This window comes from Habropoda laboriosa, unplaced genomic scaffold (assembly GCF_001263275.1).
Source record: "Habropoda laboriosa isolate 0110345459 unplaced genomic scaffold, ASM126327v1 scaffold776, whole genome shotgun sequence".
NCBI lineage: Eukaryota > Metazoa > Arthropoda > Insecta > Hymenoptera > Apidae > Habropoda > Habropoda laboriosa.
Genome location: NW_017100876.1, coordinates 135,433 through 149,484, shown reverse-complemented (window position 1 = coordinate 149,484; position 14,052 = coordinate 135,433). Strand labels below are relative to the sequence as shown.

The window sequence follows — 14,052 nt, the reverse complement described above, 5'->3', positions numbered from 1 at the left end:
TTGAAGGAAGCTGGCGAACAAGTGGCTAAATTGGAGGACGAAGTTTCGAAGCAGCGTCTGGAGCTGGAGGTATTTAGCGAAGTTATTTAAAAGCTTTTGCCGCGCTTTTTCTGCGGAAAATTGAGCTAGGGAACTTGAAGTTTCTACCTTTCTCCTGTTACCTCTGTTTCTGTCGTTATAAATTTTCTGGAATTTTCTGGAATGTGCAATGCTGTGAGGTCACGAAAAGATTCACGATGAAATTTTTAGCGAGGTAAATCTACGAAAGGTGTGTTTTAAGTTTTCGTTACGAGCTCGGATGAAAAAGTTGTAAACAGTGATTTTTACAAGTTTTCCTTGTGATCTTCTTCAAAATTTTTTCTACAAATCATTTAGTATACTAATCCTTCTAACTTCTGCAAAAAACTCGAGTCGTTTGGTGCAATTTTAAAAAAGTTACGATGTTCCAAATAGCGTTAGAATATTTTTGTGACCGACTGCAGATAGACGAAAATAATTGCTATCTTTGTTACTTAATTTTTCAGGCGGAACAAGGACGAGCTAATGCTGCTCTCGAGCAAATCACAGCCACGATGAGAGGCGCTACAGGGCAAAGAGGCGAAATGGCTAATTTAAAAACTGAAACTGAACGCGAGAGCGCAGAACTGGCGCGCAGAAAGGTGGGTGAAATGGATGTAATTTAAGGCAGTGTATGAGAAGAATTTTTATTTGACGTGCAGACGGACATCGAAGGAGAATTAGGAAAAGTCGAGCCACTGGTGGAGCAAGCGGCCCAAGCTGTAGCTGGCATCAGCGCTGACGCATTGGCGGAAGTTCGATCGCTGAGGGCACCGCCAGCTCCTGTGAGAGATGTCCTCGAGGGTGTTCTTCGATTGATGGGCATAAAGGACACGTCTTGGAATAGCATGAAGACCTTCCTGGCGAAACGCGGTATTAAAGACGAAATTAGGTAAGTATCTCTATGTTTTACTTTTTAGTAACAATGATTACATTTTTGTGAAAGCTAAGTATTTCTCTGTAAGTCCAGTATTTGTCTGAAAGCTAAGCATTTCTCTGAAAGTTCAGTATTTTTCTGAAAGCCGAGTATTTTTCTGAAAGTTCAGTATTTCTTTGAAAGCTAAGTATTTCTCTGAAAGTTCAGTATTATTCTGAAAGCTAAGTATTTTTCTGAAAGCTAAGTATTCTGAAAGCCAAGTATTATTGTGAAAGCTAAGTATTTCTCTGAAAGTTCAGTATTTCTCTGAAAGTTCAGTATTTCTCTGAAAGTTCAGTGTTTCTCTGAAAGCTGAGTATTTCTCTGATAGTTCAGTATTTCTCTGAAAGCTAAGTATTTTTCTGAAAGCTAAGTATTTTTCTGAAAGCTAAGTATTTTTCTGAAAGCTAAGTATTATTCTGAAAGCTAAGTATTATACTGAAAGCTAAGTTTTCTCTGAAAGTTCAGTATTTCTCTGAAAGTTCAGTATTTCTTTGAAAGCTGAGTATTTCTCTGATAGTTCAGTATTTCTCTGAAAGCTAAGTATTTTTCTGAAAGCTAAGTATTATTCTGAAAGCTAAGTATTATTCTGAAAGCTAAGTATTTCTCTGAAAGTTCAGTGTTTCTTTGAATGCTAAGTATTTCTCTGAAAGTTAAGTGTTATTCGAAAGCTAAGTATTTTTCTTAGAGCTAATTCTTCTACGTCACACTAGAATATCAAAAATTCCATCGCGGCGGGAAAAAGACAAATTTCGAAATAAACAAATTTAACCCAATACCCTCCAAAATACTAAATACCACGATTATATCGTACTGTACAAACGTCATTCACTTCGAAGCACCCACGGATATCGCGTGCTTAAAACTCAACAGAACTGTTAACAATTACACAGACTGGAGTACATTTCACTCAAAGGCAAATTTTATCTTCCAAATAGCTGTTTGATCTCGTTCATGCTTCCCTAAACACCCACCACCACTAACTCGCCGATAAAGAGTACATTCACACCGACACACGAACAATACAGGCTCGTACAGAGAAACGACGTCTACGTTGAACCAGAAGTCGAAATTGCTCGGACAATTCGCAAACAAGACTTCCCTTCCTCTCTCTCTCTCTCTCTCTCTTTCTCTCTCGTCGTTCCCCTTTTTCATCAGAACCATTCACCGCGACTTTAAAAAAAAAAAAAGGAAAGAGAAAAAGAAACGCGGTAACGTCTTTGTTCGATTCAGAACGTGGGACGCGAGAAGAAGCACGCCGACGAGCCTGGAGGCGGTTGCCAAGTTGGTCAAGGAGCGGCCGGAGAGTTTCGAGGAGAAAACCGCGAAACGAGCCTCGGTGGCCGCAGCTCCGCTGGCCGCATGGGTCCTCGCGAATCTTCAGTATGGCCAGATTCTTCTGCAGGTCGCGCCCCTAGAGAGGGAGCAACGTCAACTGGCCGAGTACGTGGAAGATTTACGGCGATAAAATGTACCGGGTGTCTCATTTGTGGCGAACGTCTCAATTTCTGGTGATGATGAAGAATAGTCATTCCATGGTCATCCACCTATTTTTTCTATATTAATATCGAGTCGAGTTCAATGACCTTGAAGAGATCTTAAGAAGCGAAGAAACAATGCTGACGATCTTCGAATCACCTAACTTTTTTTATCATCACCAAATGTATGTCCTGAAACCAGATAAGCACCACTTATAGCCAGTTTTCTTATTTCCAATGGTAATGAAATTTCCTCTACTGGTTCTCAAGGTTTACGATAAACTTAAGATTTTAATTTTCGATATTACCTGTCACGAAACTATAAACCGTACGATTGCTAAATGTTTTCTTTTGTTTTTTGTCTTGACCTATATCAAAGGCTGAAGCTTCGTGCTTTTAATTTTGGAATGTTGTTGAAATTGTACTACAGTTTGTGTTGCATCCTCCAGACGACTATCAGCAGCTGAAGCGCAGATCGGCAAGCTGGCAGCAGGACTCAGCACCGTGGAAAGTCGCGTGGCGCAGCTCCAAGAGGAACTTGCAGAACGTTCGAGGGGTGCAGCCGCGCTTCAACTGCGCGCCGAAGCGACGGAAGCTAGGCTAACGACTGCCAGAGCGTTGTTGCAGAAGCTGGACACCGAACATCGTGACTGGCAGGCGCAGTTGGAAGAATTGACTGCTAGGAGAGAGAAATTGGACGTTGAGGCTGCCAATGTCGCATCCTTACTAGTTTACGAAGTATGCAGAAAAGTCTGCCTTGTTAATTTTAGAAAAATTTTCAAAAATTCCTTATGAAGCCTTCGAAAATGAACTGACAAATATTTTCCATCCAAAAAATAATAAAATTAGATAAAAAATATTTCGAGCCGAAGAAAGAATCTTGAAAAATTCCTTATGAAGCCTTCGAAAATGAAGTGACAAATATTCTGCATTCAAGTGATAATAAAATTAGATAAAAAATATTTCGAACCAAATTTGACAGAATTTCCAAAAATTCCTTGTAAAGACTTCAAAAATGAACTGACAAATATTCTCCATCCAAGAAATAACAAAATTAGAAAAAAAAAAATACTTCAAATCGTAACAATGAAATACAGGATCCCGGAAAAGACGACAAATGGAAGAAATCAGCCATCGATCTCCTGATCACCGAGCGAGAGAGGCTTCTCTGGCGAGCTCAAGGCTTACCAGTGGACACCGGAAGTCTCGTCGGTGCTTCCTGCGCTCTCAGAGGTCCTCTGGTCCCGATATTCGTCGATCCATCCGGAGTGGCAGTCACCTGGCTGAAAAACAACATAGACACGAGGATGGAAATCACGAAACCGGAAGACGCCAAGTTTTTCACTACCTTAGAACTGGCCGTACGATTCGGCAAATCGTTGTTAGTGGAGGAACTCGTGGAATTCCCATCGATCTTGTTACCATTGCTACGTAGACGTCCTCTCAGACTCGGTGAACGAACTTTGCCAGTTCCTCAAGGCTTCAAACTTTTCTTAGCCACTAGACGAGACAGATTGGACAGTCTTCCGAAGGAAGTTGACGCTGTCTTGTTTAAAATTGCTCTCGGCGCTGGTACCAAGAGTCTGGCGGAGAGATTTGTCGAAAAGGTGAGGAAAATTGCATTAATCTCTGCTTAAAAGCAACGATAACGAATTATTGATAAATTAGCGAGAGTAATAGGAAACACATTGGTAGACATTGGGTACTTATAACGTGTAATACTTTGTTGTCCAATACTCGAACGGTAATTAATTAACGTTTGATAAACAGTTACTTATCACAAACGACAATATCGCTAATTGAAGGCTTCCGTGCCGCAACGTTCTAAGTGCCAAATTAGAGATAACAAAACCACAACGCTGTAATTACCATTGTACATAATCACTGTTGATACTAGAACCATACCAGCACTTCATTAGGAGAAAACATTAACTTAAGATAACATTTTGACGCTTCACTCTCTTTTGAATCAATTTTTTACGTCTACATTTCACCATCTTCCAGGTCTTTTGCTTCCCTTAAAAATTTCACTTTCTAGTGCCTGAAGAATTCTTTAAAAAGTTCACACGCCTCTCGTCGAATTACAGATGAAATTTGAAAATACGTCGGTAAAAATATTAAAAATCCTGCAGATACGAAAGAAAACTGAATCGACGAACGATGAATTTACAAATCAAATTTACAATCGTCAAAACACACCGAACAATCATCTTTCCCCATGCACACCCTGAAATGATCTCTTTCACAGGATAATATTTCCATCTACTCCCGTTGATCCCGAAATTCCATCAAACTTTTCTCTCTTTGCACTCTAAAAAGTAGCTCGTTTCCCCTCTCGTTCTCCGTCGTAGAATTGAAAAATCTCTTCCCGCATACTCGCCGTCCTTTCGCCGGGACAATGAGATTGGAAAACTTGCCGGGCGCGGTGATCGTTCAAAGTCCCGCCGCGGCAAGTAAAATATTGGAGGTAAAGATTAATTACTTTTCACGGGTGGATGGGGACAGGTACTGTTGAAGGAGACGCCGGAGCTGGCGACTGAACGAAAGGAGGCGCTCGAACGCGAGGAGAAATTATCAGGGGAACGGGACACCGCGAGATTGGATCTGTTGGCGCAGCTGGCCACAGCGAGAGGTCAAGACCTCCTTCAGGAGTCCGAAGGATCACAGGGAGGGCTTTTGTCGTCTTTGGAAGCCACTCAATCGAAGGCAAAAGAAATAGCCCTGGCCCTCGAGGAGAGTAGGCGCAGCTTCGAAGACATCACCAGGTCGACAGAAGTTTATCAAAGAAATTTACTTCCGTGTCCGAAACTTTTTTCATTCCTCCCTCCACTTTCGACATTTTGCGCGTTTTCTGTATTCCATGCCCGCGGCGAAAGTTTCACTGTTGGAAAGAAAGTTCATTGGGAATTTCTGTGACAACGTTTTAATTCTAATTTTTTGTTGCAGGCGAGCCAAAGAGCACGAGCAATTGGCTAAATTCGCGGCGAACTTGTACAAAACTGTGAAATGCTTGACCGCTTTGAGCCCGCTGTACGTTTTCTCCGCGGAGGCATTCACCGATATTTACTTGGAGGCGGAAGATTATAGGAGATCGATACTGTCTGGAGATAAGAGGGAGCAGGATAAGCTGATTGAAAGGCGGTCTGTAAATGTTTAGAGAGAAAATTCTGCCTTTTCCTGTTCCAGATGTTACTTTATTTCGAACCGATTTTTGGATAATTGTTGCGCACCCTCGCGAGAAATATTTCAGAAATTTTCATTTCGTTATTCAGAATATTTTGACATAAGAAAAATGTCAGAAGTTCAATTGTAATATTTTAAAACATGTAATTTTATTTTCAAGCGATTTATGTGTTATAAAAATTGAAACGTACATTTTTGGATAATTAAGTCAAAAATTTCCAATTTTCACTTTATTATTCAGAATATTTTGCCATAAAAATAATATTAGAAATTGAACTGTAATATTTAAAACGAGTAAATTTTAGGTGACCTACGTTTCACAATGCTGCGATTAAGTAATTTTCGAAACTAAGAAACTTTCTTTCGGCTCTCCTCGAAAATTTCGCGTATACGACTTGTGACACTTTTCTCGCGAAATATTCTACTCTCCGAGATCATCTCGAGATCAAACAGCCGTCGTCATTACGAATCCGTGCAACTTCCATCTGAAACATTTTCTCGCATTTCTAATACAGAAATAATCACACGTAAACACTTAAAACGGCCAAACTGTACAACAGAAAACCTATAAAAAATTTCGAACTGTTGCCTTGCAGACTGATAGGCCTGACTCTTCACTATTGCTCGAAAGCGGTGTACAGAAAGCATCGGTTACCTCTAGCGCTGCAATTAGCACTATCCTTGAATTCGGTGCCAGACAGCGAGAGAAACTTTTTATTGGAAGAAGTTCCATTAAACGACGACGAGGACTCCGATTATAAAGTGCCTGATTGGGTACCTGAAGAACGGCGTCTATCTGTTCAAGCTCTGGTATCGTCGTTTCCACAAGTAAGAGTTGCGCTACGATAGATTGTCATTTAACTTTCATTTCACTTAACAACTTTCCGCGATTCGTTCTTTTGTTTAGCTAGCGAGTAAGATGAAGCCGGCATGGTTGAACGATGTCGGTAATATCTATGCCGAGAGAAATTTAACCACGTTCCAAAAAGTTCTACTGATAAAGACCATTCGACCGGATTATTTGCACACCGCGCTCTCCAAATTGGCTGCTGAAGTATTAGGTATACCTTTGTTTCTTGCTGTTGTTTTCTTTAATTGAACCTCGGAATGTTTCAAGTTTTAACATTCACATTCTATTTTTTTACATTTACATATTACTCACTTTACAACATTATACACTACCGGCCAAAAGTTTGGAATCACCGAGCATTGCAATTTACACAAAAATTTCCAGAAAAAACCCGACTAGAATTTCAGTTAGGCATGCCTAAAGACGAATGTGGGCCTAATGCGGAAAACAGTTGCCATACGTGGCCCAAATGGGGGTGGCCGAGTGCACGCCTAAGTTAGGCATGCCTAACAGTTGCCATACGTGGCCCAGATGGGGATGGCCGAGTGCACGCCTAAGTTGGGCATTCCAAACAGTTGCCATACGTGGCCCAAATGGGGGTGGCCGAGTGCACGCCTAAGTTAGGCATGCCTAACAGTTGCCATACGTGGCCCAAATGGGGATGGCCGAGTGCACCTAAAACCCCACGGTGGCCATCCTTGGCATTCTGGGGGTGGGCCCGGGATCTCCTAAGAACGCAACCGGGCCCACCCCACGCCGGGCCCCTCCCTCGAGATGTTATGAGGGAGGAGGGGCTCATCCCGGAGGGCATACCTAAGTTAGGCATTCCTAACAGTTGGCATTCCTAACATGAATTTAAAATATATAGTATAGAAAAGCCCTAAATATGACATAATAGAAAACCGCAATTTATAATACGATTATATATAATACACAGATAAAACATGCGAAGACATGAATTCGAAAGATATTAATTAAAGCACAAATTAATTCGGTGCCTTTTCTCACAAACTTCAACGTTCATTCGCAAAAACGTCGAAAACAATTTTAACGTTCAAAACAATCTCCATTACCTTGAATGACAATTTCTCCACTTATAATTCCCTCTCTGAAAAATGTATGGCGATTTTGAGTCGATAAAGTCCTCAAGACTGAATACTGTTCCATTCATTGAATCATTCACGTGAAATACTGAAAAAAAGGCACCTAAGTAATTTGTACACCTAATATCTCAAATATTTTCCATGAAAATCCGTGAAACCCGATAGATAAAATTTCTCTCGATCCATTTCCACCTACAAAATACGCGAAGAGAATACAATTCGTTCTCACCAAAGTGATGCTATTTTCCAAAGGGGTGAAAGAGTTAGCGCCTCCGCATTGGTCTCTGAGTAAAGTAGCCGAACACGAAACCACGTATCCCGTACTACTGATGTTATCACCGGGGGCTGATCCAGGTTCAGAGCTCAGAGCATTAGCGAATAATCAGGTTACATCCGCCACAGGATTCGTGGAAGTGTCTCTGGGCCAGGGTCAAGTTGCTCAGGCTGAACTTGCACTGGAGAGTGCTTGTCGGTAATGTATCCCTCTTAGTTTCACAGAAACCTAAGTTCGAGCTTCGTACACTCCACAGAGTTCAATCATTACGATACAAAAGCACACTTCACGTGTAACAACTGAAACACCACCATAAGAATTTATATCATTCCAACCAGTTAAATCCATTATTTAATTCATAATATTAGATATCATTTGGAATTATTCGTCTTGATAGCTGCACACGTCCTTTATTCCTATTCCTTCGATGTCGTATGCAACCCCACGACTCCGGCCCGATAACGCTGGTTAACGCTAGAATAAAACAACCCTCGCTCCTCCAAGAAACGGTCCACCAGGTATAGGACCCTTTCTTCCACAACAGAAAATCAAAATCGCCGAAAGATAAGATCCTCGCGCTCCTCCGGGAAACTGTCCATTACGGACAGGACCCTTAATTTCTCTTTTCTTTTCTCTTCCTTTGCCCCTCTCCGCACGTTCCGCCAGGACACTGTAAGGAATGCGAGATTTCAGCGGCAAAGTGGTGTCCTGGACTTTGTCACCCAGGAAGAGAAAACGCGCGGGTACCTGAGGGTGCCATAAACTAAGCCCGGAAAATCGAACGAGGGGGCTCCAACGGCTTTTCGGAGCAACGCAGGATAGGACGCGGAGAGGACACTCTTAATATAGCCGTCGAGCGAGACGGACACCCGAGTCGTTTTTTGAAGCTGTGCTAACAACACTGTCCATCGCGGATAAGATCCTTTCTCCCTTTTCTCCACATTCCTTAGCGCAACAAGTCACAACCTTTTCCACCCACTGCTCGGAAAAGATGGACATTCCAGGTAGGATGTCCTCTATCCAACGGGACTCCCAAAACTATCCCCACCTAACGTCCAAATATACCAAGGGAAAACGCCTCATATACGGGCCCCTGGAAGGGAAAGCACCACTGATAAAGTAACTGTAAACGAGTGCGCAAGGAAACCCAGTTCACGTCGAATCGAAAAATTGTAAGAGTGCAAAAATAAAACCAGCAAGCCTACGACATCGCTAACGAGCGCTGTTGTCTCCGCGATCCGAGCCATTTTGCGTGATCCTTGGATCCAGTTTCCGTCAACAATACGGCGAACAATGCGCCCTTGGGTACTAATAGAGCGTATAAGAAACACCTGAGTAAACGTAGGACCGTAGTCTCGTTATCCTCGCTAACTCACCTTAGACCAGCAAAAGCGCAGGGTTGTTGGCTTGAAGCCATAGTCTTCCCGACGGTGTACTAAGTCAGCCATGATCTTCGTTCCCGTCCTTTCGTCACGTATCTCGGATTTCATTACGTACACAATGCAGGTGTTTGTATAATTAAGTACATTAAGATACGGAGCATGTTTGAATTCTAGAGGAACTAGGAATTTTGCAGAGATAATATGATAGCGCAGACTAGGGTGCTTTTTCTTTCTTGAAACTCGACTTTGCTTGATTACTACTGCGCGGTCGTGTATTGCAACCGTAAAATCATAAACCTACGATTTGTGAAGCAACAGAGAAGTTGCCTAACCTTTCTCCTTTTTTCTGGCTTTTCGAAGTACAGATCACTATACCATTTCAACGATTATATTGTTCTTTTTTTTTAAACTCAATTTTGAAACAATTTTTGAAAACAATGGACCAGCTTGGAAGATTCGGTTAAAATTTCACCGTTATCAGGGAACTAGTCTTTCCATACACTCATGTAACTCCTCTCTACCAAACTTCTCTTTTGTTTGGTTTCTCTAACGTCCCTTCGTATAATAGTACAGACCACAGTTCTTCCCCTTGAAACTCGGCTTTGCTTAATCGCAACTGTACAGATATGTACTGCAACCATAAACTTATGATTTGTAAAGCATTGGACCAATTTGTTATGAACGAACTAGCCTTCTTACCTTAAAACGTTCCAGTAACTAACGAAGAGAGTGCAAGGCCTTCGGGTCATCGATTTAGTTGAAACTTTGCATGCTGGTAGATTTAGTCGCCCTATTTATAAAAATATAGCATTACAGGAACAGATACTCGATAGTTTTTCTCAATAGTAAGTAGTGCCTCTCCATCAACCTTCACCCTATTCTAGCTCTTCGAACATCCCTTAAATTCATAATAATCTCCAACTTTCACTTACCCCAACATCCAATCACCCATTCCCAATTTCTAACCACTCAATCAAAGTTATACGTTACACAACACAGCCGAAAAGCAGCGAAATCACTGCACCCCAATTTCCCAAGAAATTCAGAATCACAGTGCCAAACAACAACTCTCGAAAACCCCTTCACGAATCAATCCAATCGATTTCTCCCACAGAGACGGCAGCTGGATCCTCCTGAGCAACCTCCATCTCGCCCTCAATTGGCTTCACCGTCTCGAAAGCCTCCTGAGATCGCCCATGTGCACCGGTAACAAGAATCCCACCACGAGGATTTGGCTAACCACCGAAGAATGCCTAGGATTCTATCCAAGCCTAGCTGGTCTCTGTTTGAAGCTAGCTTACGAACCTCCGGAGGGGGTGAAGAGAAACGTCAAACGATCTCTCCAACAGCTTCACCAAAACCAACAGGACGCGAACGTTCCTGGTAGCCTTTTGCTCTCTTGGTTGCACGCTATCCTTCAGGAACGACGAAAATTCGTTCCTCAAGGTTGGATCAGGCCTTACGAGTGGAACGAGTCGGATTTGGAAGCTGCTCACGAGTTAGTCGTGAAGGAAATCACGTCCAAGAGTAGCAAGGACAAAAACGGAAGCTGGCAAACCGGCAGAGGATTGTTAGACGCGGCTGTTTACGGTGGTCGTCTTCAAGACGACTACGATACGAGAGCGCTGTGCTCCATCGTACGAGATGTCTGGTCTTACGAGGTATTCGAGGGACGCAGGAAGCTCGCTGGTGTGCTCAGAGTGGGTGAAAGCTCGTTCGGGGACGCAGTTAGGGCTGTCGAACACATTCCTGATAATGATTCGCCTAAAGAGTGCTTTGGATTGCCTGCGAACGCTCATAGAGCTTGGGAAAGGACCGCTGCCGAGGCTGTGCTGTCGCAGCTGAAAGGTTCGTTATGGCAGAGTGGAGTAATTAGAGCGAATGCTGGCTTGAATTGGGAATAGAGTTGGTGGGAACGATGTAGCGAGATTGTAGAATCGGTCGGGTGTCAAAGTACGGGTAATTCGAGCGTCGAAACAGTAGTCTCACGGTGATAACAGGCTTGAGCCTTGTCCAGATCGATGTTCAAATTGGTTCGTACATTGTAGCGTAATTAAAACAATTCTGGGAGATTTAAGGTAAGTTCCGGTGAACTTTTGTCTGTATGCTAAATACTGTTGAGAAAAAGTTGAGAAAAAGCTTGACATCGTGTAGTATCGAAGAAAAATTGTGGGCAGAAATTTTGAATTGTAATTCGAAGACTTGGCTATTGTTATATTTTACTATACGTATTTCTTCCACCAACTATACTTGTAGAAGAAGAAATCGTGAGAAAAAGGCGATGGAAGCTTAGTATCGTGTAACTTCGAAGAAAAATTGTAAGCAGAAATTTTGAATGTCAGTTTAAAGACTTGGTTATGGTTATATTTTACTATGCGTATTTCTTCCACTGACTATACTTTCCGAAGAAGAAATTGTGCAGATACTTGGTAAATTGAGATCATTTTCGGTAGGTGCCTTGATTAGAGTGTCTGGTAGCGACGATAAAAGTAAGAAGAAAATGGAAATCAAGATTCAGAACGATCTGAAGGATTTGATTGATCGTCATGGTTCGATTTTTGGTTCGGTGAATGTAGCGAACAACGAGAATAATAATGCACTGCAAAGTTTCTTTATCGATGAGATGAACTTGACTAAGAAGATGCTGAGCATCGTTCGCGATGATGTTGAAAGTCTACGTTTCAGGGATTCCAAGGTAAAGATGAGTTTTCTTTTAAATACGAGACACTTTGATTAAAGTAAATTCGGTAATTTTGCACGATTCTAAAGTTATTTATGCCTTCTCGCAAATTTTCTGCAATATTTAAATATACTTTTCGTGATGTTAGACACTTTGAGTGCAATATAAATTCACGTGATTTTTAAGTTTTTATTTTAATTTCCGGAATTTTCTGCAATAACATCTAAGTTGTCTTTAGTATCCAATTAAAAGTAAATTCTTCTAAATTCTCAGACCCCGAAACAGTGGATGCAAGACTGGAAATACGGGCCCAAAGAAGCTCTGCCCTTCGTCAAAGGATTACTTTCCAGATATCAAACTCTCGAGTCCATCTTAACAATATCCTCATCCGTAGTCGACATATCACGATTAGCAAGACCGCGGGCATTTTTGTCTGTTCTGAAACAGCACACTGCTCGAGAGACGCGTGAATCTCTGGAAAATCTTCAACTTCGCGTAAACTGGTTCGAAAATCGCAGGATCGACGATTGGAAAATATCGTTGATCATCGAAGGACTCCTAATTTCAGGTAATTTCACTCGAATCATAAACGAAATAATTGCATTTCTCTTACCTTGTCCTTTCACAAGCTGTCGAAAAATTCCCAGGAATTTAATTAAATATTATAAATTCGAATATTTCGAAGAATTTAATTGAACATTAAAAATTCAGGTGCTTTGATAGAATACGGTACTTTGGCGGATTTAAGTGCAAACGCAGCTTCAGTTGCAGCCGCGCCAAGTTGTCAGATTGCATTCTTACCTGGCGATTACACCGAGAACAACGCGATAAGCAAAGCAATGGGTGACTGTTTAAAGGGCAATGATTCAGAAGACGTGCTTAACATTCCAGTTTATGCAAATTCGCAGCGAGACGTGTTAATTTGCACACTTCCGGTTGGGTGTCTTAGAGAGGAGCATGACAATTGGTTACGTCGAGGCGTTGCATTTTATTTGAAGTCGATTTAGACTCTAGACCATAGCAGCAATGTGGCAATTAGTGTATTATAATTGTGCAATAATTCAACACGTTCTTTAATTCAGTTTGTAGCAGAGAAAATGTGCACATTTTGTGTAATTATTATTTACACACTGTTTATGTAATAAAAACTAAATCGAGATTAGATAAATGTTGTCTATTGAAAATGGTTTTATTTCTTATTAGAATAATTATTTACGTCTTATTGCCACTAAGGAGGCAGAAATGGAAAGTCGATATTAAATGCAGAAGTGGAAAGTTTCTAGAAAACATACGGAGTGTAGTTTAAGAGGGTAAACGGAGGTTAATTAAGGAATGCTGGTCTTTTAGGTGGTGCAACTTGTTGCACTTAATTTGAATACAAGGATGGTCACAGATAACGCGTTCACGCTCGTAATCACATAAAAGAAGGCGCAGCCTCTTCCGTTTATTGGAACTTTTCATGCATAAATATCATTTTTACTCTTAAATAAATTTTCTATGCACAAAAACTACTGATTTGAAAATACTTAATTCCACATCGCAATAAACAAAGGAAGAAACTAATTTATTATTTAATTCATAAGATTTCTTCCATTTGTTGCAATTTTTCATGCATAAATATCATTTTTACTCTTAAATAAATTATTTATTCATAAAAATGCTGATCCAAAAGCACTACTGCAAAATACTTCATTCCACATGGTAATAAATAAAGGAAAAATACTAATTTACAAGAACGATAGTATTCACGGAAAGAGCAAACCTTGCTAAACATCGAACAAGTTTCGAGATAGCCGTATCAATGATTCGACTGTACTCTCGAGCAAGTTCATCTATAAATGTTCATGGGCCAAACGAGAAACTTTCGACGTGAGGTTAATTTTCTTCGAGCTGGCAAAGTAGGTTGGAAGCTTTTACCGTAGGAAAAATCGACTGGACGGCCTAGCAACTCTTTTCCTAGAGAAACCTTACTCGTTTAGATCAATCGACTATTTTCAAACTTTGTAATTAGCCACTTTGAATTTGTAATCAAATTAATAAATCGCTAATTACCACAATGCAATTCAATTTCGATAAAAATATACAATAATAAATGATACGGTAAAAAGATCTGTTATGTCAGCGTATCG

General features: G+C 41.0%; 1 protein-coding gene across 1 annotated transcript in view; it reads left to right on the top strand.

Moving 5' to 3' along the window:
• LOC108577464 (cytoplasmic dynein 2 heavy chain 1) overlaps window positions 1-12,942 on the top strand; it is a 41,528-nt gene extending 28,586 nt beyond the window's left edge. The window contains 15 exon segments of the mRNA XM_017940618.1: window positions 7-69; window positions 525-659; window positions 720-949; window positions 2,207-2,416; window positions 2,901-3,189; window positions 3,549-4,058; window positions 4,957-5,216; window positions 5,398-5,592; window positions 6,231-6,462; window positions 6,542-6,695; window positions 7,840-8,059; window positions 10,358-11,091; window positions 11,697-11,938; window positions 12,197-12,491; window positions 12,635-12,942. Of these exon segments, the coding sequence (XP_017796107.1) occupies window positions 7-69; window positions 525-659; window positions 720-949; window positions 2,207-2,416; window positions 2,901-3,189; window positions 3,549-4,058; window positions 4,957-5,216; window positions 5,398-5,592; window positions 6,231-6,462; window positions 6,542-6,695; window positions 7,840-8,059; window positions 10,358-11,091; window positions 11,697-11,938; window positions 12,197-12,491; window positions 12,635-12,930 (4,065 nt within the window). The 3' untranslated portion in view covers window positions 12,931-12,942.
• The last annotated feature ends 1,110 nt before the right edge of the window (window positions 12,943-14,052 follow it).